At 37.7% G+C, this 23760-nt stretch overlaps 1 protein-coding gene and 1 long non-coding RNA gene across 9 annotated transcripts in view; one reads left to right on the forward strand and one right to left on the reverse strand.

Annotated features, from left to right (window-relative positions):
- Positions 1-4465, forward strand: part of LOC138757629 (uncharacterized) — a 37971-nt gene extending 33506 nt beyond the window's left edge. Inside the window, exon 3 of the long non-coding RNA XR_011353766.1 lies at positions 4224-4465. This is a non-coding gene — a long non-coding RNA (uncharacterized lncRNA). The remainder of the gene's footprint in view (positions 1-4223) is intronic.
- Positions 1-23760, reverse strand: part of usp38 (ubiquitin specific peptidase 38) — a 163107-nt gene that overhangs the window by 135129 nt on the left and 4218 nt on the right. For 5 of the 8 annotated variants that reach the window (XR_011353758.1, XR_011353757.1, XR_011353756.1 and 2 more), the window contains exons 2-9: positions 17302-18027; positions 16710-16845; positions 10635-10764; positions 5804-5905; positions 4764-4922; positions 4139-4332; positions 3514-3607; positions 2147-2253 (exon numbers count right to left, since the gene is read on the reverse strand). Coding sequence is in view for 1 of the 8 variants with exons in the window: in XM_069925267.1 (XP_069781368.1) it covers positions 2147-2253; positions 3514-3607; positions 4139-4332; positions 4764-4922; positions 5804-5905; positions 10635-10764; positions 16710-16845; positions 17302-17983 (1604 nt within the window). In the remaining 7 variants the exon portion in view is untranslated. Of the gene's footprint in view, positions 1-2146; positions 2254-3513; positions 3608-4138; positions 4333-4763; positions 4923-5803; positions 5906-10634; positions 10765-16709; positions 16846-17301; positions 18028-19201; positions 19284-23760 lie in introns of those variants that run through there. The other 3 variants (XR_011353759.1, XR_011353762.1, XR_011353761.1) reach the window with 3 other exon arrangements.

Consider the following 23760-nt stretch of genomic DNA (forward strand, 5'->3'; position numbering starts at 1 on the left):
TGACTTAAAATTGCTTAAAGCAACCCACAAGATTCTGGAATGTCATGCACAAAATGTTCAGTGCAAGAACATTGTGCTGGAAGCTGTCTGCAGTCATAAAACTGGCTGTTCCCAGCATTCAAAGAGTCCCCACAATTCAACTGATACTTTAAAAAAAAAAAATTAATCAGCAGCTTTGAAAACCTTTTGGTATGCTTAGTGTATTACTAAGTGGCTGAGTATTTTTTTTATATAACAAAAAAAACCAGTCCCTATTACTTAAAAATCAGTTTACAGCTGTGGACTAGATTATGCTTATTTTTTTTTAATCAAAATTTTATCAAAATTATCTTCTAAAATACATCCAACTCTGATGGCTCATGAGGTACTTGGCAATATGAACATTGGTTTGAACAGGAAGTTGAATAACTAATTCACTTTGCAAAGTTTGTAAAATTTTCTGTGTCATTTTTGATTAGGCCAAGGTAGAAAAGCTGGACAAGATGGAAAAAATGCAGATAAAAAATTCAGACAGAAAGAACTGTCCCCAATGAAGGAGAAATGCAATGCATTTGGATTGAAACAAGTGACTTTCTTTGGGAGAGGACTCATTTTGATCATTGTTGGATAAATATTTCCCTCTGTAATAATAAAAAAAATGTAATTATTATTTAGAACTCACGGATATTTAATGTGAATATATACCCTCTTGTGAACATTTATTTTCTTTCCCTTTGATATTTATTAATTTTTTTTCTCTTATGTATGAATGCACATATGTATCTTATGGAAGCTGCAGCAAGTAGGACTTTCATTACATCTGCATATTGTCGCTATGTACTTGACAATGAAACTTAATTAATTCATTCTTTCAAACATATCAACCATCTTATTCACTACTGACCCAGTAGGACCACTCTCAAAGCAAGAGAACTTAATTCTAAGTATATTCCTTGTACATGTTTGAAAAAAAAAATCACAATTTGTCAAAATTTACAAACAACTCAATATGAATACACCTGCACATGCTCTTAAAATTTTGTAGCCTGGGCATACTTGGATGTCTTATCTTTAATTATTTGATCAAAATCTTAAGTAGCTGTCACACTGGAGAGTGAAATGAATGGTCATGTGAAGTACAGGAAGCAGATCAAACTCGTAAAAGAACATAGGTCAAAGTACACTACTCCGCCTTTCAGAATTTAAAATTGAATGCTCACAATCAACTCCCTGTTTTGCTGAAAAAGTCAAATCAACAACACCATCTTTCCATCCACCTCAAATTTTAGCAATCCCATAAAATGGTTGAAATACTCAGCAGTCTAGGTCATCTCACTGCTTCCCCTCTGTAATCCCTGTTGCTCTCAAGCTCTATGATCATATAATCGCCCAGACTCACTTCCACAGCCACATGTCCTTCCTGGCTACTTGTCTCCTCTGCCATCTTGTCCAATGCAGTTTCTAGCTTCATTTCAAATCCTCCCAGTTTGGCCCCAACAAGGATCTCAGGTACTTGCATCACATCGATTGTTTTTTGTGGTTGTTGAGTGTATTGACTGAGATTAGGAAAGAGAATGGCCCCTCTGAAATGCTGGAAGGAAAAGGGCTGGGAGCTGTATGAAGTCTCATTGGAAGTGCTGCTATAATGAAAGGAAGGTGAAGGGGAACCCCTGGTTTTGGAGGAGGGAGAGAGAAAGTAGAAGGGATGAAAACAGAAAGGCAGTAAGTAGAGCTACATTTGATTGTGCTATCAGCTGTGATAGAGGAGTCACAGTTAAATGAAAAGGGATTCATTTCAGAAGGTCTGAAGTTAAAAGTCTCATCATTAGAACAGACAAGATGGAGAAACACAAACTGAGAGAATGGAACAAAGTTTTTATAGGTTTTCTGTATTTTCCAAACTTTGTTAAAACAGTAACTCCCAAATCCACAGCCAAGTATGGCAAGATCATCAAAATACAACACCTACAGTATGTAATGGAAATATAGACCCGAGCATAAATTAATAGTTTAAAGTGGTTTCCTTGTTTGACTTGTATTAAACTCTCATACAGAAAACAAATCAGCAAACACGACCCATTATAAAAAAATCCTTTAATCCATTAAAAAAAATCCTTTAGTTATGTTATGTCATAGAATATGGCTGCAGCACAAGAAAAGTGTTTACCTATCCAAAAGGAACCTGAGGTATTCAGAACAGTCTTGCTGGGACCCAGGGGTAAACCATGGTGGCCTTGATTCCTCAAAGAAGCTCTGTGGAGCGTATGCTGCTCGCTGTTGATACAGTAATGATCATATTTGGAATCTGTATTGCCACATTTACTGCACTATCCAATCAAGAAAAAGCATAGAAAACTGACTACACAGAGACAGTGTGATTCATTGAGTCACATAGACTACGTATTTATTGAAACTTCCAAATACAGTAAAACCCCCATTATCCAGCACATACGGTGATCATATCAAATTTCCCAGCTAGCTGAGACTCACACTTCGAATGCCCAACTAAGACACCTGCATTAAGAATAAACCATTTAAAAACACAAAAGACTGCAAAATGTAATTTGGAAAAAAAAAATCAGTATTGTAGTCTTTAATTATGCAAGGTTCACTTCAATCAGCTAATTGCCATAATTTACAAAATTTAAATTCAAACCCTGGTTGTTGATGCTCTAACAGCATTGTACCTACCCCCATAATAATTAAACCCCCTCGTCTCATTCTGACAACCTGACTCCCCTTCACACCAGTGTCCCAGTCAGGGCCTCAGCACAACCCGACTCACCTCCTTCCTTTAAATTCAAATTCCATTCAAGTGCTGTAACGTGCACCCATCATAATTAAATCCACATCCTCCCTCCCCTGTTTACAGATAAAGCCTTACTAATACACTTTATATCCTAATAAGGATAAAGAGTCTTATCAGGCAGAGATAGGGAGACACTTTGGGAGAGTTGCCCCAGCAATGAGCGGCATCAGCCAGCTTCTCATCCTGAGTGGTGCCATTTTATTCAAATAGCTGCTACAGGCAGGGCACAACCAGGGTGTCCACTGGCTGAATGTTTACTTCCAAGGGGTTGTGTGTTGCTTTGGAGAACCTTTACTTTTACAATTTTAAACTTTTTATTTAAAACTTGATTCTTACTTATTTTAAAATCTATTTATTTATTTAAGTTGTTCGTTTGAGTTTCCGGTTGATTGACTGCCAGATAATGGGGATTTTGAGCTGATTTTACCTTAACCAATTACAAAACACCATTTCTCCAGTTAACATTTGTCCTCCTAAAGTGAAAATTGTACAAGTTAAACATTTCAGTGCAATATATAGAATTTGTAAAATTGGTCATCAAATTCAATAACCAAAATAATTCAAAGGTGGTTTGTGGAAGAATGCACAAGTCAGAGAAGCCACAATGCTTCACAATAGTTTTGTGTGTACATTAATAATACATTTTTCATGGCTAACAATATAGTTTACTAATAGAGCTAAAATTGTTAAAAAATAAAAAGTTTTTTTTTTAAAAAAGAAAGTACCTGAGTGTGTGCCAGAAAGGCAAAGAGAAACTGCAATTTTCTCATTAAAGAGCGGGACCCATTTAGGTTCAGTGATAAAACAGACCTCCTGAAACTGAAGGAATTTTTTTTGAGAACATTGAAGAAAACAAAGTTAATTTTTCAATTCCTGTTCCTCTCATTAATTTTAAATGTAAAATTTAAACTCTGGTTATATATTGGTTTTACAAAATTATATTAAAAAAAACTTTTTCCTCAAAAATAAATCAAAAAGTCAACTTGTTCCATTGGACATTCACTGTTGCCATGTTTGTGGTTATTGTTGCTACCCATCCTGATCCAGTGCATGATAAAGTGGAATTTGAGACAAACAGCTTCAAAATGGTAATAAAATTTAGCGACTGGAGTTAGAAAAGTTCTTCTGATATTAAAAAATATTGTAAGTATATTTGTAACATACATAAAAGCACATCTACTTTTAAAAAAAACATTGATTTCAAATCAATCCAAGAATGAATTGGCTTCCAGTAGGTGGAATCAAACAGTCCCCAATGTTCTATTGCTTGTTTGATACTTACAAAAACTATTTTGTGTTCTACTTTTTTTCAATAATAATGTACTAAATCTCGACACCAAATTCACTTACTCTGTGGCCATAAACAATGCTTGAATGACACTATTCATATAGCACGTATTACCCAGGTTTATTAACCCAGTTTTTCCTGTTTCAGATTTTCCAGAAAGCCTCGACAAACACGATGCCAAAGAATTTGAGTGCGATGTCCAGGCACTTTGATTAAGAGTGTGCTTCATTTTTTCTTCAGAAGGTTTTGGCAAATCCTGGAAACATCAATTTATATTTAATTACCCTTCAGTTTATATAATTGCCTCAATATTTTATGTTATCCAAAAAAAATTGTAAGAAATTAAAAAAGCATCATATAGCAAATAAAAGCAAGTAACAGTCAAACAAGGTTGTGGAGTGTCAATGACTGGCACATTGTGAGAGACTAACAGTAAAAGGTCTCAGAATTTATGACAAGAAACAAAAAAAAACTAACTTAATATCCTCTGAACTGATCTCACACAACTACATACACAATGAGGAATTACTCAAAGTGCCCTGTGCATTCTTTGGACTTGCACATTGGTTTGGTTGTGACCATTGTTTTATTGTTTTTTTTTTAAAAATAAATTTTGTAAATCGAAACAAGTAAAACTTTCAGTCACTGATTCTGTATACACTCTATAATTAATTTTCAGGTTCATACCTTAATGGCCTCAAGAATGGGTTCGTACAAATCAGGGAACCCGGAATACTGATACATCATACAATGCACCAACTCAGTCAACTGCACGAGGAATATTTTACTGGCAGGTGAAGCTTCATCTTTCAGGAACTGAACTAGCTTTATAACATGAGGAACAATCTGTGGAGAAATCAATTCATGTAGTTACACATTCAATATCTTTTTACATGCAAATTTTCAGATCAACATTTTTCATTTCAGTCCCAATTTATTGCTATCCACATCAAATTTATTATTCTCCAGTTCATCAGTAAATTATAAATAATTTTCTGTTTTGTTCAGTTGTTAATCATTATACAAAGCCCTTTTTTGCCAATTTAAATGTTACTTCACATGCAGAATACTGTTCTCCTGATTCCTGAAAATAAAATTGCATAAACATTACACACAATGCAGGGTCATGCTTCAAATAGAATTACTATTCAGCTCTTCTTTTTTTTTAAAATATAAAACTCATTAGCTCATCATTCTCTGTGTCAGTGCAATGAGCAAAGAAGTTGGAAGCACGCATAACTTCAGATATCTGAACTCCTAATCTGCAAGTGGACCCAGCACTGACAAGTGATTGCACTAAGATAAGGTACCAGATTAATTTCACATTTGGCCCTCAGCTTTGCATCTGCCATAGCAGATATACAAGCAGTGATCTCAATCATTCATTGTTTCCTTTTCTTTATTTAATGTTACATTTATATTTATAAATTACAATAGTTTAATATACTTTTAACTAAATTTCTTAAACTTCAAGTTACTCCAAATATCAGACATTTAAAAGCAGTGAAACATGCTTTGACAATGGTAAGCTGTCAGGGTGATCCTGGGACAACTTAGGCCTACATTTTCACTCCATTTTTTGTAAATTCTCAGAGTTGAGGAATTGGATTCCACAATGTTATCACTCCCAATTCAGAGGTGTTTTAAATCTAGCCCCATAATCTGTAACATTAATTCATGAGGAAAGCAAAAATATTATCCATAACAATATAATTATAACAACTTACTAAATGAAAGGCTTCTGGTGAATGCTGAAAGCTGAGCAACATGTGGGAAAGGACTACTAAAGCTCCTGGCCGCACAATAGGATACCAAAGTCGATGAAAAACCTAGCAGAGCAAATCAAATCATCAATCAGCAACAATAATGATTTTCTCTCCACCAATAACCCACCACTTTGACCTTACATAGAGATATGGATTCAAAAGAGGCAGTTATCCTTTCGAATTTCATTATTCATGTGCAACTTACCAGTATTCAATTTTTTTTAACCAGGTAATATCAAAGCCAAATTACACAGTCTTCTCCGATCTCACACAGGTTCTTTCAAAAGACTTAACTGCAGAAGTCATAAACAATTTAATTTTTAATTGTTGGGACTTATCCCATTATTGATTTAATTTTTCTTGCTGCCTCCTCTATCTGCAGCAGGAAATGCTATTCAGCAACATATTAGAGAACAAAATTATTTGTTTATCGGCAATAAATACCCATATTATTAAAGACATCCTATCTCTGATTGCCCAAGATTCAGGGATCCATCAATATGTCAACCAGATTAATGGGTCTAGATTCACATATATGCAGGTCAGGTAGGGGAAGCATATTTCCCTCCCTAAAGGTCATTAGTGAACCAGATATGATTCTGGTAGGATTGAAGGTTAAAGCACATTGAATTTGTGGTTACTATATTGAGGCAATTTAAAAATAAATTCCTGACTTACTTAATGACTTGAATTTAAATTCCCATGGTGGGATTGAAACGAGCATCTCTGATGATCAGTTTTCCAGAACTCTAGCTGCTTGTCCATTAATTGTATTCTTAAACACGCAGTCACCTCTGTAAATTTTCGTACTTATTTTGGAAGCATGTATTTAAATCCCAAAGAAAATCTTAGGGCGATCTCTTGTTTTTTTTTGCAGAAATGGAGGAATGAAATTAGATCACCGATTGATGTTAAATTAATCCCAGTTAAATCCTTAAATAAATGTGACCAAGATCCCTACTGTTAAATAGACTAGTTCCAAGGATGCCCATCTGCAATGAGATTAAGCCAACTAAGTAAGCATTCACTAGAATTCAAAAGGATTGAAATCAGAATTCTTTATACTCATTGGCTCAGCTGCCTTCCTACCTTATTCATCTGTCTCACGGTTTTCAAGGAGCTATAGAGGTGCTCCAGAAATTAAATTCTACTGGGGGTCATAGTCCCAGATAACAGGACAAGAATTAGGACTGTGATAATGTGAAATTTTTTCACCCAGATGGTGTCAAATTGTGAATGTTGAACATGTGAAATTCTTTAGCACAGAGAACCATAGAAACCAAATTGCTGTATATTTTAAGTGACGGAAAAGGTTAAAGCATAAGGAATTTGAGGTACATCAGTAAAGTGGAAACAAAATTGGTTTGAATAATAGAACACAGTGAATAGAGGTGGAAGATTGTTTTTCCAGAATATAAATTAGTAAACACAGGCATACTGCAGAGAGAAGTGCAGAGACCTCTGCTGTTTATTGTACACAAGACTCAGAAGAGAATGTAGGTGGCCTGATTAATAATTTTGCAGAGGATACAAATGTGGTGTGTTTGGTTGTCCATAGATATACCCCTCCATAAATCTTCATCCGCGAAGCCAAGTCAAAGAAAAGAGATATAGGATATAATCAGCTGCAAACTTAATCCATACAAGTTTAGTGTAGCAGTTAGCACCATGGTGTTACAGCGCCAGCGATTGGGGTTTGAATATGACGCTGCCTGTAAGGAGTTTGTACATTCTTTGTGGTTCTGCGTGGGCTTTTTCTGGGTGCTCTGGTTTCCTCCCACCCATCAAACCATAGCTGTAGGTCATTTGGGTGTAATTGGGCTGCATGGGCCTGTTACTGTGCTGTATGTCCAAATTTAACAAAGTTAAAAGTGTGAGGTAATGTATTTGGAGATGACTTGTGTTGTCATGACACTTTCAGTGAAGGCAAATGGAATGTTGGCCTTCATCACTAAGGAATTGAATTCAGGAGTAGGGAGGTAATGTTGCAACTGTATAAGGTACTGGTGAGACCGCACAAAGAGTACTGTGCCCAGTTCTGGTCTCCGTATTTGAGGAAGGATATGCTGGCTTTGGAGATGGTCCAGAGGAGGTTTACTAGGTTGATCCCTGGGATGAAGGGGTTGACTTATGATGAAAGATTAAATTGTCTAGGATTGTATTCACTCGAGTTCAGAAGAATGAGGAGATCTTATAGAAACATATAGGAATATAAAGGGTATGGATAGGATAGATGTAGGAAGGTTTTTTGAGCTGGCCGGGGAAACTAAAACGAGAGGACACAGTCTCAAGATTTGGGGGAGTAGATTTAGGACAAAGATGAGGAAAAATAGTTTTTCCCAGAGAGTAGTGAATGTTTGGAATTCTCTAACCAGGGAAGTAGTTGAGGCTGCCTCATTAAACATATTTAAAATTCGGTTAGATAAATTTTTACATGATAGAGGAATTAGGGGATATGGGGAGAAGGCAGATAGGTGGAGTTAGGTCATAAATTAGATCAGCCATGATTGTATTGAATGGTGGAGCAGGCTCGATGGGCCATTTTTGGCCTACTCCTGTTCCTACTTCCTATGTTCCTAGTTCAGGAGTGTGGACGTACAAAAGAACCCTGGAGCACGTTTATAGCTCCTTGAAAACCGTGAGACAGATGAATAAGGTAAGAAGGCAGCTGAGCCAATGAGTATAAAGAATTCTGATGTCATGTTGCATCTGCACAAAACAGATCAGGCTCTACTTAGAGTGTCGAGTCCAGTTCCAATCGCCTCACTACAGGAAGCAAGTGATAGTGCTAGAGAATGCCAAAAAGATTTACCAGGATGTTGTCTCGAATAGAGGTTATTTAGTTCCAATGGGGGATTTTAAATGCTGTTTTCACATTCACTATAGGAGGCTAAGGGATGACCTTAGAGGTTTGTAAAATCATGAGGTCATACACAAGTGAGGTAATCAGTCTTTTTCCCAGGGTAGGGAAAAGGGTACGAGTTTAAAATTCGAGGGAGAAATTTAAAGGAGATCTGAGGGGGCAACTTTCCCTCACCCCCCCTCTACTCCTACTACACAGAGAGTTGTGGTTATATTGAATGAGTTGCCAGAAGAGATGGTCAAGGTAGATGTTACTATTTAATAGGCAAGGATAGGAAAAGAGTAGGATCATGGACTAATAGAAAGAAATCATAGGGTCGATAAGTTTGGCCAAAGGTTAGTGGGAGAGAGGAACTTTGACCTGTTTCAGTGCTGTGCAGTACATTAACTATAAATTTCTAGGTGCAAAAGGCAATCTTGGGATATGGGAAGTCAATCATGTGGCAAAATTCATCCAGTAAAACATTAAGCAGACTTGAGATCTTCCCACAAATTTACACTACTTGCTTTGCTCAGACTGTTTATTCTCTCAGCATCCTGTGATCTGAAATTGGGCTGTTGATTCCTTACATACTCTTGCACAAATGTTATCTTCTACCACCATGGAAACATTGGTTCCCTTCACTCCTAGCTTAATGTGTTTCCGCACACATGCAACATTCATTATGAATTACTTTTCAAACTGGGCAGAGAAGTAGCTGATGCAGTTCAATCTGTAAAATAATACACTTTGCAAGATCGAACTAAAATGCAGAATACATGATTATGGAAGGATTTCTTAGCAGTGGGGAGGAAAAGAAGGATTTTGGGGTCCAAATCCATACATTCCTCAAAGTTGGCACACGTTTATAGGATGGTTAAGAAAGGATCTGGTGTCAAGGGATTAAGTTCAAGAGCCTCAAAACAATGTTGAGCTTTGTAAAACTCTGGTGAGACCACACAGAGTATTGTGTTCTGATGGCCTCATTATAGGAAGGATGTGGAATCTTCAGGAACATTGCAGGGGAAATATACCAGTATGCTGTTTGGGTTGGAGTACGTCTTATGAAGAAAGGTTGAGGGAGATAAGGCTTTTCTCCTTAGAGCAATAGCAGATGAGATGCAATTTAAGATTATAAATATTCCTCCTTGTGTAGCAATGGCTAATACCAGAGGATATCTGTTTAAGGTGAATGGAGGAAAGTTTAGGGTGATGTCAGAGTTAGCATGTGTTTTGTTTTTAAAAAAAGCATGGTAGGTACCTGGAATGCATTGCTGGGGTTGGTAGTGAAGGTTTGTACAATAGGAACATTTAAAACAGTGATTTTCAACCTTTTTCTTTCCACTCACATACCTCTTAAAGTAATCCCTGTGCCATAAATGCTCTGTGATTAGTAAGGGATTGCTTAAGGTGGTATGTGAGTGACAAGATAAGGTTAAGAATCACTGCTTGAGACTCAATCGTTACGGAAATATTTTGCTTCAGAAAAATTGTCATTGGCCCTTTTCCCTTGGAGTTCTGAAACCATGCACATATCGAGTCAATTAGGTATAATTAAAACAGTGGTTTTCAAACTTTTTCTTTCCACCCACATACCACCTTAAGCAATCCCTTACTAATCACAAAGCACCTGTGGCATAGGGAATACTTAAAGTGGTATGTGAGTGGAAAGAAAAAAAGATTGAGAACAACTGATTTAAAAGGCACATGGATGGAAGAAAAAAATGGAGGGTTACAGGTTTTGTGAGAGGGAAGAGTTAGCTGACGTGGAGCAGGTTTATATAATCATCGGCACAACATCATGGGGCGCAGACTGTGTTGTACAGATGTACAAAATCTTCATTTTGATGAGATGTTGAACCTGTTTTGTCAATGTTCTTACAGTAACATCAACAAATTTCACCTTTTTGTTCTCCTCTTGTAACAAGTAATTTTGTCTCTCCCACTTACCTGTTCAATTTTGAGCAATGTTACATCTATGAGGATGGTAAATTTCTGGACAGAAGCCAATCCCTTGAGTAGTGCAATCACCCATGTTTCAACGTGCTGAGCTAATGGCCAAGAGAGCCAATCAATCATCCTTCAGGAAACAAAGGAACATACGATAATCAGAAACATTTAAAAGCTCCACAATTTTCAAAAAATTGAATATACAGTGTGAAAACATATAACCTTAATTCCAGAACTTTATTATTCAAGTTTTCCTTCCATAATTTATTTCTGAAAACAAAGGCTTGCTTTCATCTTATTCACTTCCTAATTTATTATTCAGAAAGTAGATTTTATTTGCATAGTTCCCCCCCTCCCCGCCATTTCTAAAGTGACAACTAGGAAGTTAACACCTGAAAAAGTGAGTCTTGCCCAAAATCTCCTTGAAATTCTTTATGATTTTTTTTCAATTGGGACTTTATCTTCATTTATTTTAACAACAACTTCTCTTTTTTATCATTAACAAAATTCAAGCTTGTCAGTAGAATATTACCGTTGAGAAACTGTAACACAACTTTTTTCTATATAGTCCAAAGCAACCAGGGGTCAGATTCAGAACAGATGAAAAGTAAATATTTTTAAAAACTTACTTGGGATTATTTATTGGGTGGACTGCAATTAATCAATTAAAAAAAAATAATTATTTGGCTGCCCAATAAAAATTTATAGTTTTTTTTGGAGGGAGGAGATATTCCTGATTGGGCTCAAATTGGTCTACACAGAGGGCGAGAAGATAGCAAATGGAATATTAAATTATTGCCTGGAAAGACAGATAACCCCACTCTAAAACACATAATTTGGATATGGAAACAAATTAATAAATGTATAGGTCTAAAAATGGGGTTACCTTCAAAAACACGTATCAAAATGAGTTAATACCAATAACATTAGGAAGTAAAATCCTGGACACTTGGCACCATAAATGGGATCAAGTGTATCGAGGATTGTTATGAACAAGAACAATTTATGATATTTGAACAGCTAAAAAATAGATAACCAAATAAAGTTCTATTTGACAAATCCTATCTTCAATTAAGATTTAATTTTTTTTTAATATATATAAAGAGATAGTTTAGGACCAGCCATGACCCTGACAATATGTAGTGACATGGAGGCTCTTCTTCAAAAGGGGATCAAGGTAATTTATATCCAAGATGCATTTCTTATTGCAGATTAATAGCCCAAAACCAGTCTTGCACAAATCGAGGGAAAGGTGAGAGACGGACTTGAGAGGAAAAAAGATTCAAGAACAAATTAATAGACTGATTTTATATTCCTTTTATATTTATCACTTTTATTTTCTGTTCTTATCAGTTCTGCCAAGGATTCTAGAGCTAAAGCAAACAGTGAGGGAGATAGTGGACATCCCTGCCAAGTTGACCTTGGTTTGATTATATATCCATTTACTGTCACCTTCACCAATGGTCCCTTATATAATGCTTTAATCCAATGCATATATTTCTCTAGTAGGTTGAACCGCTGTAGTACTTTAAATAAATAATTCCATTCTGCCCTGTCAACGGCTTTCTCTGCGTCAAAAGCAACCACCACTGTTGGAGTCTTCTTTCCTTGTACTGCATGGATTAAGTTAATGAACTTAGAGATATTGTCCATTGTTTGTCTTTTCTTAATAAATCCAGTTTCGTCAAGTTTTACTATTTTTGGTACACAGACAGCCAATCTGTTTGCTCATAGTTTTGCTATTATCTGATTCCACCGGCATTGAATGAAGATCTACCGGGACCAATGCCTGAAGAGAGCGCACAAAATCAGTGAACCGGTGCGGACTTGAAAGGCCAACATGGCCTGTTTCCGCTCCGTAAATGGTTATATGGTTATGGTTATAAATTGGTCAAAATTATGCTCTGATAATATGACATCATTTATTAATGTCCAATTAGATTGGTACAATACAATTTTAGGCACCAATTATACCTTACACCACAAAAATTACATGGTTTTAAAATCTGAAATTATGGACTCGTGTTTTAGGTGTGGTGTAGAGGTTGGATCATTTATACATTCAACCTGGCTATGTGTGAAAGTAAGATCCTTTTGGTATGACTTGGCAGAAATTTTGACAAAATTTATAGAAGTGGACTTTATATTGGAACCAGAATTGTATTTGTTGAGGAATCTTATGGTTATTGGCACAAAACTATCAAAATATTAAATACAGTTTGTGAGGATTGCATTAGAGGTAGCCAGGCGATGTACAGCTGTTACATGGAAGTCCGACTCCCCTCTACTTATTACTCCCTGGAATATGGAAATGCAAAATTTTTCCCCCAGAAAAGATAACAAGCTTAGAAATAAATATGATGTTTGTTAAAATAGGACAACCTTATTTGAATCATACTGGCTTAAGGATAAAATTAATTTCCATGAAAAGATTTAAATAATATAGTTAGGTTAATAGCATTGAATTCCTGAAGATCAAGCAATCATATGAGACTGTAATTGTAAAATACTATTTATATGATGTATAATCATGTTCTATACAAGTCTTGAAAAAATTAAAATAAAGTAAATATTTTTCTCTTCAATCTCAAAGCGTGCCTTCACTCTACCTTCAGAAGTCACCCCCTTGCTGAAATAACATTTCACTTTCCTACTTCAGAGATCACGCGGTTGAGAAAAATTCTTCCGGTAAAACATTGAACAGACCGATGACTCTGCTCATAGATCCACCCAGGAGCTCGACTATATTTGCTCAAGCTCAGATGTTAATTTTCTCCGTATCCTATGTAGAGTAGTTCCCCCCCACCACCTTAACCACAGGGACTATGCTCCAATACCTACAGTGGATGCCTGCACACCATATTATATACTTAGCAAAGCTATATGGGATACTGTAGTGTACTTGTAAACTTTTTATTTGCAAGTAGGGATCAGTGTGAGGACCGACAGAAGGCTGTGGGCAGAGAGTGGGGAAGTCGGATCAGTTTCGGATCTCAGGTAACAAAGCACGGAAAGCAAAGCTGCAAATAAGGGGGAACCACTGTAATTGTATACTGGATGCTGATTCCCCCATATACTCAAACACAAATGACATTATTATCTACCACCATGGGGACACTGGCTCCCGTCACTCCAGATATAATCCTCCTTTTGCTCCAACTGGATCACCTCCAGACTGGGCTATTTCATGCTCTGCTGGCTATAAACTTATTCAATGTTGTCCCATTTTATCATCTTTCCTGATCTTCCTAATGTCCACCTGCTCAGTTATCCAAAACTACCAGTTTAATATTTAATTCTTGCACTCAAATCCCTTCTTGGCTTGCCTCTCCTACAGTTACAAAAAAAAACACAATGCTAGAGAAACACAGCTGGTTATATAGCACAGGTAAAACATTGTGTTTTTACTTCACTCACGGTTTCTGCACCATTTCCATTCTTACAATCACTCCAGAATTTGATTCAGACCTCTTTAAATTTAAGTTTTAGACATATAACACAATAACAGGCCGTTCTAGCCCATGAACCCATCCTGCCTAAATACTTCAATTAACCGATAACCTTCATATGTTTTGAAGGGTGGAAGGAAACCAAAGCACCTGAAGAAAACTCATGCAGATTCAGAGACAATGCAGAAACTTCTTACAGACAGCCCCCCCCTCTCCCCCCCAGATTTGAATCCAGATCGCTGGTGCTGTAACAGAATTGGGCTAACCACTATGCCAACCGTGGGGTCCTTGTGCTTTAATTTCACCTGCACAAGGAACAAGCTCTGGAATTCTTCTAGAAAGTTCTTGTCAATATCACTCTCTCCTTTTACAGATTTTGATTTGTCCTCCTTTGATACAGCATGCAAAGCCTAAACAGACCTCTATAAAGTTTTCAAAACATGCTCTAATTACCCAGGCATAACACAAAGTATTAGATTTAGTTGAAAGATGACAAACACAGTTGAATGAAATTAGCAAATCATTCAGCAGAGGTTTTAAACACTGAGTTTAAAATGATTTTAAACTAGTTTAATTCACAGGCTTTTATGAAAAAAAAATGCTACATTAGCACGTGTACCAGACTGCTCAAATTCAAAAATGAATAATTGGAGGAAGACAAAACAAAATTAAATTAAATTGGGGTCAGTTCAGTCAGGAGTTGTTCAGAATTAATCATACGGATTCTTGAATTGGTCAGGAAGAGCTGATCTTTCACTTAAATATGATTTGAGAGAGAATGGCAGAGAGTAATGAATCTGTGGAATTCTCTCCCCAGGAAAGTGGTCGAGGTTACTTCATTAAACATATGCAAGATATATTTTTTACATAAAAAAGGAATTAGACATGGGGAAAAAGGCAGGTGGATGGAGTTAAGTCAATGATCAGATCAGCCATGGTCTTATTGAATGGTGGAGCAGGATCAATGGGCTGGATGGCCCACTCCTGCTTCTTTATCTTATGTTCTTAAGCATAGTCTCAGGATAAGATGATTGACCTGTGGTTACAATTGTGACAGAATATAGATATGTTTTTGGGAGATAAATTGGAAAAGGTTTTTTTTTTAAAGTGTAGATCAGATACAAACACTTTAAAACAGATCTTATTTAAAATACAGGAGCACTGCTAATGCTAGACATATTGCCCTCAGAACCTTTGGAGAGTGCCCAGGAGACTTCACTAATGGATTGTTTACAAAAAGGCAACAGATGAAAGAACTTGACGCAGCCGCATTCTGTCTGGAGTGGAACTTGCTGTTATAAGAGGGTCATGTTGTTTTTGCAAGCAGAGAGAATCAAACAGGCTTTTTCCTCGGGGGGCGGGAGTGCGAGGAGGAGGGGGAGAGCGAGCGCGAGGGGGAGAGCGAGAACAGGACAAGGTGGCAAGCTTGTGGAAAACCCCATTTGGAAGACAGGTTGTGAGTGATTATTTCAGCCTTGTGGATCATGCAAGAGGAGAGGACTGGATATGTAATGTTTCACGTGAAATAGGAGGAACAAAAAGGCACTCTGTGGTAACCTGAAAGTAAGAGGTTTTCATCTGGAGAACCCGGAGGGAGAAAGTTTAGTCAGCAAGACACTGAAGTGGCTGACTAAAAAGGAATCAGTTGTGGGTGTCCTGAAACAAGTCTCTTCTGAAAACCGACAAGAACCTTCCCGAGTGGTAACCATTTACCTTTCAAGCACCAAAGCCTGGTGAACTTTATAAATGTTGAATTCTGTGCATAGTATAAGAATTGCCTGCAACCAGTCAACTTGGAGGAATGAGAAATGAGATTGGACTGTGATTCCAAGAACTTTTCTGAACTTGCACACATATTACATACACGTGCACTTAGAATTAGAAGGGGGGGTTAAGTTAGGTTAGTTAAGTCAATAGTGATAAGTTAAAGTGTGAATATCTATTGCTGCTGGGTTTTGGGGTCCTCTAGGCTCATAACACAATCCACCTTTGAATATTAATGGAAAGTAAGATAGATTTTTAATCCCCAATTAAATCATAGGAAAGAGGTAATGGTTAGAAATTCTGAAACAGATACTTTATTCCTTAATTTTGTTACCTGAATGTAGTGGTCCATGATTTTACATTTGCAAATGATAATATAAAATCTAATCCAAATTTTAACAATATCAAGTATGTATCAGATTCATTCTCAAATCCCTTTTACTCACCTGTATTCTATCATCAGTTGGTATGCTCATCCATCTCTCTTTTAACATTTACATTAGCCAGTATCCAGTTACATAAAAGTATAAATTCTTCATTTTCGGCATTCTGAAAAACGTGCAGTGCAATTTCAATTCTAAACTGTTGGATTCCAATGTTGGTTGTAAATCTTGGAGTGACTATATTTACCCATTCCCTATCCTCCTCCAATTCTCTTGCAGATTCATTTATGTATTGTTCTCCAATTTTTTTCTGAATTGTGCCACACCTCAACTATTGTGTTTTGTTTGAGTTTTGAATAGTACTTGCAGAAGGACAGCCACACATGTTCACATAATAACAGCAACTACAATCCAGTAAATGGCAGCTGAAAAGTTCTTCGAAGTGGTTAGAGGATTTGACACAAATGCAAATTTTTTACCTGCAGAGAGCACATGTCATGCTGATGTCTTTAACATTTTGATCTGTGATTAGGCTCCGAATGAGAACTGTTATCATTTGTAATGGGATATGCTGAACAAGACTTGCAAGAGCAATAGATGGTTCAAATATGGAATCTGTAAAGCAAGCAGACAAGGCCTTTTTGATTTGCTTAAACAATTCTGTGCACAGAAACACAAACACAATTTTCAACAACCAAGAGTTAGCATTCAATAATTGATATAGTTGAATAGAGAATGCCAACACACACACACAAAAAAAAATAATTCAATACACTGCAAGCACAATTGACAATATCAGCCAGTGAGAATTCAATAATGGATACAATTGATTTTGAATATAAACACTCAAGCTTTGTGCAATGGGAGGAAGTTTGTGAGTCAAAATCTTGCCTCTCATTTCAGACAGAAATAAACACAGGGCAGAAAGAGATGTTAGCTGTTTCAAATCAGAAAAGCTTTAACTTTTTTTTTTAAAATCGAGAGAATCTCCATACTAAACCATTTGAAAGTGAATATCCAACTATATTTACAGAAGCAATATTAGAAAAAACCTTTCGATGTGTTCATTACCTGTAGCAGAGATTATTACGAACACCTCTTGTAGAGAAGGCAGAAGTGCACCAGGCTCAGCTTTCCAAATGCTTTGCAGCAAATTGCTTACTTTGTTCACCTGAGAAATAAATCCACGAATCTCTTCCTCCGGTGTCGCATTGCACTGGAACTGACTTATAGTCCTTACTAACTGCTGGCCAAACAATAACGCTGATTTACCCCTTGGGATACAGTGCACAAAGTCAGACAACAGCTCGCTCAACTTAGCACACAGCAAAGGTTCGGGCCTCTCACAAACTAATCGCAAAACCTCAGTGTGCATGAAGCTGAAGATTTCAAGCACCGATGGACAGCTCATTATAAGTTTTAATCCCATATGAATATAGTCAATGATGCCAATATCTTTTTTATCTAATGATCCATAACCTTGTTGCAGAAGGTTTAGGATAAAGCCCTTGTTAAAGAATTCTTCAAACTCACAACGATGATATCTGGCATAGGCATCAAGTACCTGGTGACCCACTTGTTTCTGGAAGTTGTCTTCCCCAATTAAAATTAACCGAGTGGTTAGATGAAACATGGCGTTGCATTGCTCCTGATCAGCTGAATTTTCAGCTGCATCAATCACTTTCTTCACAATCCTTTTCTTCACAGGTAGAGGGTGCGAAGAAGTGATGAGCGCTTCCAGTATTTTATCCATTGTGGATTACTATACCTCAGTATTACAATGGAGGTAATCAAAACCTAGGAGAGAGAAAACAAAAGGTTTAATTTAAAAATAAAATCCAAAGTATATCTGAACTGCAGAAATCTATCCCAAAGCCCCACTCAACTGCTTGTGTTAAGAGGGCTTCCTGAAAAATCAGAAAATCTTGTGAAATAGGCTTTCATAAAAGGAAAATATCCTAAAGTTCTACTATATTTATCTATCTCCTTGAATGAACTCCAGTTCAGAAAATGTTCAAGGAACCCATAGAAGTCACATTACATCACTGATGGGATTTGTGCTAACATTTTAATTTAATCCAATTCAGGAAATGAAAAATGCTATTACATTTATAATACTGCTTTTCTTAACCATCACACATCACAAGTCAGGTTGTAAACCTGTAACCCATTTCAAGCTATTCATCAGAATGGCAATTCCTTAAAGAGTGCTTGGCAGTGGATTCTGAACACTCAAAGGAACGAACCCTCATTACTTTCAGAATAGGAAATCTGCACAGACCACATGCCCTTGTACTAGAAAGTCAGTTCCCCTGGAAATGAAACGGTGGTCTTATCATTGCACAGCTCCATGTCGAGTGAACCACCTCAGCAAGAGGTGAATGGTTGTTTGCTGGGACTAGTGTTGGGCAGGCTGGGGCAAGCACTAAGATAAAGGACTGGAACACACACTGAACCAGCATTGTGAGTGTAGGCTTTTCCTGCAGCTTCGCAATGTTTATATAGACTCTTCCATCCCCTCCATTTCTAGAAGGTGGAAGCTGCCCTCTTCCTAGGCAACAAAGTAATAAATTCAGCAGCTTTGATCCTGTCCAACAAAGGCTAATAAGAGAAACCATATAGATCTGGGTTGTCTCTCAACATTGGAGTTGCTGCAGCTGAACCCAAGGAATGGCTTATGCCCACCACACTTGACAGAGTGCACTAACCTCAAAGTGTGAGTCTCACATTTCAGCACTAAGCAGCCACTGCAGTGGTTCACTCCACACCAGGATGAGTGACAATGAGATCATTGAAGTAGGCAAGGCTACCGACCACCATTATGTCAACCTTCTATAGGAGGTCTATTGAGAGCATCCTAGCCAGCTGCTTCATGGATGCAGAAGAGAAATGGATCAGAGGTCAATCCACAGGATCATAAGAGTGGCGGTCTCCCTCCCACCACCCCCTCCCCAAAATCGACATGATCTACCAGGATTGTTGTCTGAAGAGGGCGCACAAAATCATTGAGGACCACTTCCATCCTTCACACAGCACCTTTCAGCTGCTCCTGTCTGGGAAGAGATACAGGTGTATCAGAGCTAGCACCACCAGGCTGAGGAACAGCTTCTTCCCACAAGCGACGAGAATGCTGAACGACCGTAGGAACTGCTCACACCAACCAACCCAGACTCATTTGTACAAAACAATATTTATTTCTTTATTTATATATAGATAAAATACTTGTCCTGCATATGTATTATTTGTCTGTGTGCATGTTATGTCTGGTTATGCATCTGCAAGTTTTACCGTTTTGTCAGGTTGTACTTGTACAATCAGATGACAATAAACTTGACCCGACTCAAGTGTCTCATTGTTCTGGCATCAGGTCAAGCCCTCAACCAGGTCCACAGCACAGCTGTGAGGTAAAAGGTTTACAACAGATTACTGGCACAGCTAGTAATCCCTCTTGAGATAAAGTACGGGTGATCTTTTTTAGCTGGATTCTCATTCCAGACAATATATCCTGAACACAAAGTGGTAGGTCAATACATCAAATGCAAAATGTTCCACCACACCGTTAGCTTTGCTTTTAGTGCTTTCAAGCATTTTCATTTCAGTTCATTTTCCACCTTCGTGGAAACATTAATTGTTTGAAAACTTTACCTATTTTTCCTTTCAATGATAACCATACAAAAGACTTAATTTACCCGTTAGTGCAGTCATTCTCAAACTTTTATTTCCTCTGTGGCCCCCTTAGGACCCTGCTTAAAGTATATGGACCCATCCTTCCCTGTGAAGCAGTCAAGTTTAGTTGGTTCTTCCAAACTTCACTCCTACCAACTACATAAAAAAAAGAGAAAATATTCTACGATTTCAGTCTGTGTCTCTGCTTAAATGTGTGGTGATTTACAGGGGGTGCCGTATGCCCCCTGTTGAAAATAGCTGCTTAAAACTTATATCAGTCATGCAATTAAAGTAGCCACATTAGAAAATTAAAAAAATCTAACTTCACTCAGATTATAAATCTTCAACAATAATGCTGACAAGCCAAAGATATTAAGTATCACAAACTGTGTGCCTGGTGGGGCCATGTGTCTCCCCCCCCCCCGCCGCACCAAGTTTTAACATTTAATTATTTTTATTGAGTTTTATAAAGGAACCTACACACATAATAATCTAGTGAATGGCCTAAACCATATCATATACAGGTACATAAAACATTTTAAATCAATAATATAACCATAATTTGTTTGTTAACTTAATCTTATCTAAAACATTAAATCTAGGATTGGATTGAATCAACACATTCTTCATAATATATCAAAACTAGTATTGAAAAGAGAAAGAAAAAACAATAATTCCCCAGTAAGGGAGAAAGGGTAAAAAAAACCCAATAAAAACCTGAGACAAAAGTATACTTTTTTTTTAAAAAGTAAGGCAAGTTATAAATTTCCTTATAAAAAGAAAGGGGATTTACACTTCTCAGATATTAACTTTATCTTCTGTAATGAAATCAATGTTTACAATTTTCAATTAAACTCACGTTTACCTAAAATGACTCTAAAAAGAAAAAAAGTTATCCCCACATATAACCAAACTTCTCCCCCTAAACAAGGTTAACATATAATGATAATATTCAGAAACCAGACAGCTCATCTCAGGAGTATCCAAACACCTGAATTATTTAAATTATGACAATAATCCATGAATGCGCCCCATGTCTTATGAAAATTAAACTTTACATTTTAATATTATATCTTTTTTTTATATAAACAGAAAAGACATGAGATCCTAATAACCATTGAATATGAGTAGGTGTTGTTTTTCCATTTCATCAAAATTGCCTCTAGAGCTATCAGACGTAAAAGCTAAAATTTGCTTTTGAGATTGTCAATTTTCTCTTGCGAAAAACTAAATAAAGCAATTAAGGGGCATAGTTCTAATTTGATCTCAAAAAACATCACTTATAAAGTTTTAAAAATATTTAAACCAAAATGGTTCTAAACTACAGCAAGCCCAAAACATATGTATCAATGAAGCATCAAAAATTTTACACATCACATAATGGACCAATATCAGAATAAAAGGGAGATAATTTAACTTTAGATATATGTACTCTGTGCACCACTTTGAATTGCAATGTCGTGCACAGAAACTCATTAATCAAATTTAGAATAGTGTCCCAGCTGTCATTTTAAAAAAAAATGTCTTTAAATTTTAGAGATAGCACGTTAACAGGCTCTTCCAGTCCTCGAGCCCTTGCCGCATTAACAATCAATCTACAAACTCTATATTTTTGGAAGGCGGGAGGAAATTGGAGTACCTGGAGGAAACCCACGCAGTAACGAGGAGATGGTATAAACTCCACAGAGACAGCATTGCATTTGAACCCTGGTCACTGATACTGTAACAGCTGGCGCTGACTGACACGATTGTGGAATTGGGTCAGGATGGAAATCAGAATCAAAACCTGAAGAAAAGTGATGACTTCTGGAGCCTGACGTGTGCAGGTGGACAAATTTGGAATTGTGGCTTGATGTATACAAGGAAAAACAAGTCAATAAGGAGTCCACAATTGGTGTCAGGAATGGTGTTATAGAGCAAAGCAAGTCATTGGATCCTTAAAATGAAGCTGCTTGTGGAATGAATGAAGGAATTGAAATTTATTGTCATATGTATTCAGGTCCAGTAAAAAGCTTTGTCGTGCATGCCATTCAGGCAAGTCCATTCATACAGCAAGTAGTGCAAAAATTAACACACAATTAACATTGTAGTTAGTAGAGTTGCAGCAAGTCAAAAAGTGCAGGTATGGATAAAAATATAGTTAAAACAAGCAAGGGTGTAAGCTTTCGCCAACAAGAAATACATTTGAGTCTGATAACAGCAAAAAATAAACTATCCTAGAATATGGAGATTGGTATTTTCAGGCACATGCATCCCCTGCCTGACAGAATGGGCAGAAACAAATGTCTTTTGGTGAATGAAGCTGCTCATAAATTTATCCAACCTTATTCCTAGAAGGACATAAGGAACTCACTTTGCATTTAATAGCTCAATCTATATAGCTTTCATCATTCTTCTCCATAATGTGTATATTCTACTGCAGATCAATGTGTTATTCCAGCAGACCTTAATGAAATTACCTTTTCTTTCACTCTCCGCACTGGATCATCCAGATCACATGATTCTGTGCAGCCCCAAAATTGATCAAACTTTCATCATTAAATTTCTAAGCACTATAATTCTTTGAGATTTAAGGCATCTGCCACTTTCTGGTCTCAAGCCAGTCTTTGAATTTACTTTCTTGCATCACTGGCAGCTGAGCCTTTAGCTGGATTGCCCAAACTCTGTAAATCTTCTTGTCTCCCTCCAAAACTGTCATTCTTTAAAAAAAAAACACACCTTGACCTAGCTGATATCTCTGCAGTATTATTTCCTTAACAAACATACAAACTGGGAGCAGGAGTAGGCCAGACTAGACCTTTGAGACTGCTTTGCCTTGCACTAACAGCTCATCCAACTGTCACCTCAACTCGATAGTCTGATTTCCCTGTTATAATATTTCACCTCCTCCCTCATACTTATCAAGAATCTACCGTAATCATCGCTGCCCCTCCAGCCTGGGTTAGAAACCTGCAAAGGAGAAGGCCACTCCGATATAAAACCTACGACCCAAGGACCTCACTGCCACGTCCCAGCTTGCTTGGCCACGACACATGAACCATGGGTGTAAAGGGTGGGGCCAGTACTGCGCACACTGCACTCCACCTAAAAGCTCCTTTGCGCAGGCCCGAGGACATGTCCACGTCCTCCCCCTCAAAAGATGCTCACAAACTCAAGCTAGCATGCCGGAACATCAGAACCATGCTAGACAAGGCTGACAGCCACCGACCTGAACGTCGGTCTGCCCTCATCACACATGAACTCCTCAGACTTGACATCGACATAACCGCTCTCAGTGAAGTCCGCCTTGCAGATGTAGGCAGCCTCCAAGAACGCGGCGCGGGCTACACACTCTACTGGTCTGGCAAGCCTATGGATGAACGACACCTATCTGGTGTAGGCTTCATGGTCAAGAACTCCATTGCCTCCAAACTCGAAAACCTCCCAACAGGCCACTCGGACCGGATCATGTCCATGCGACTCCCCCTTCAAAACAAGTGTCACATCACCCTCATCGGTGTCTATGCTCCAACCCTCCAGGCGGAACCAGCAGAAAAGGACAAGTTCCACAATGATCTGCACAACCTCATTCAACACACCCCTACAGCCGACAAGGTTGTCATCCTTGGCGACTTCAACGCTCGCGTCGGCAAAGACTCAGAAACCTGGCCAGGAACCCTGGGCAAGCACGGTGTTGGCAAGTGCAACGACAACGGGCGCCTCCTGTTGGAGCTCTGCGCAGAACAGCGGCTTGTCATTACAAACACCCTTTTTCAGCAGAGGGACAGCCTGAAGACTACCTGGATGCATCCCCGATCCAAACACTGGCACCTCCTGGACTACGTCCTGGTGCGTGAAAGAGACAAACGAGATGTGCTCCACACC

The sequence above is a fragment of the Narcine bancroftii genome, chromosome 3, assembly GCF_036971445.1.
Source record: "Narcine bancroftii isolate sNarBan1 chromosome 3, sNarBan1.hap1, whole genome shotgun sequence".
Classification (NCBI taxonomy): domain Eukaryota; kingdom Metazoa; phylum Chordata; class Chondrichthyes; order Torpediniformes; family Narcinidae; genus Narcine; species Narcine bancroftii.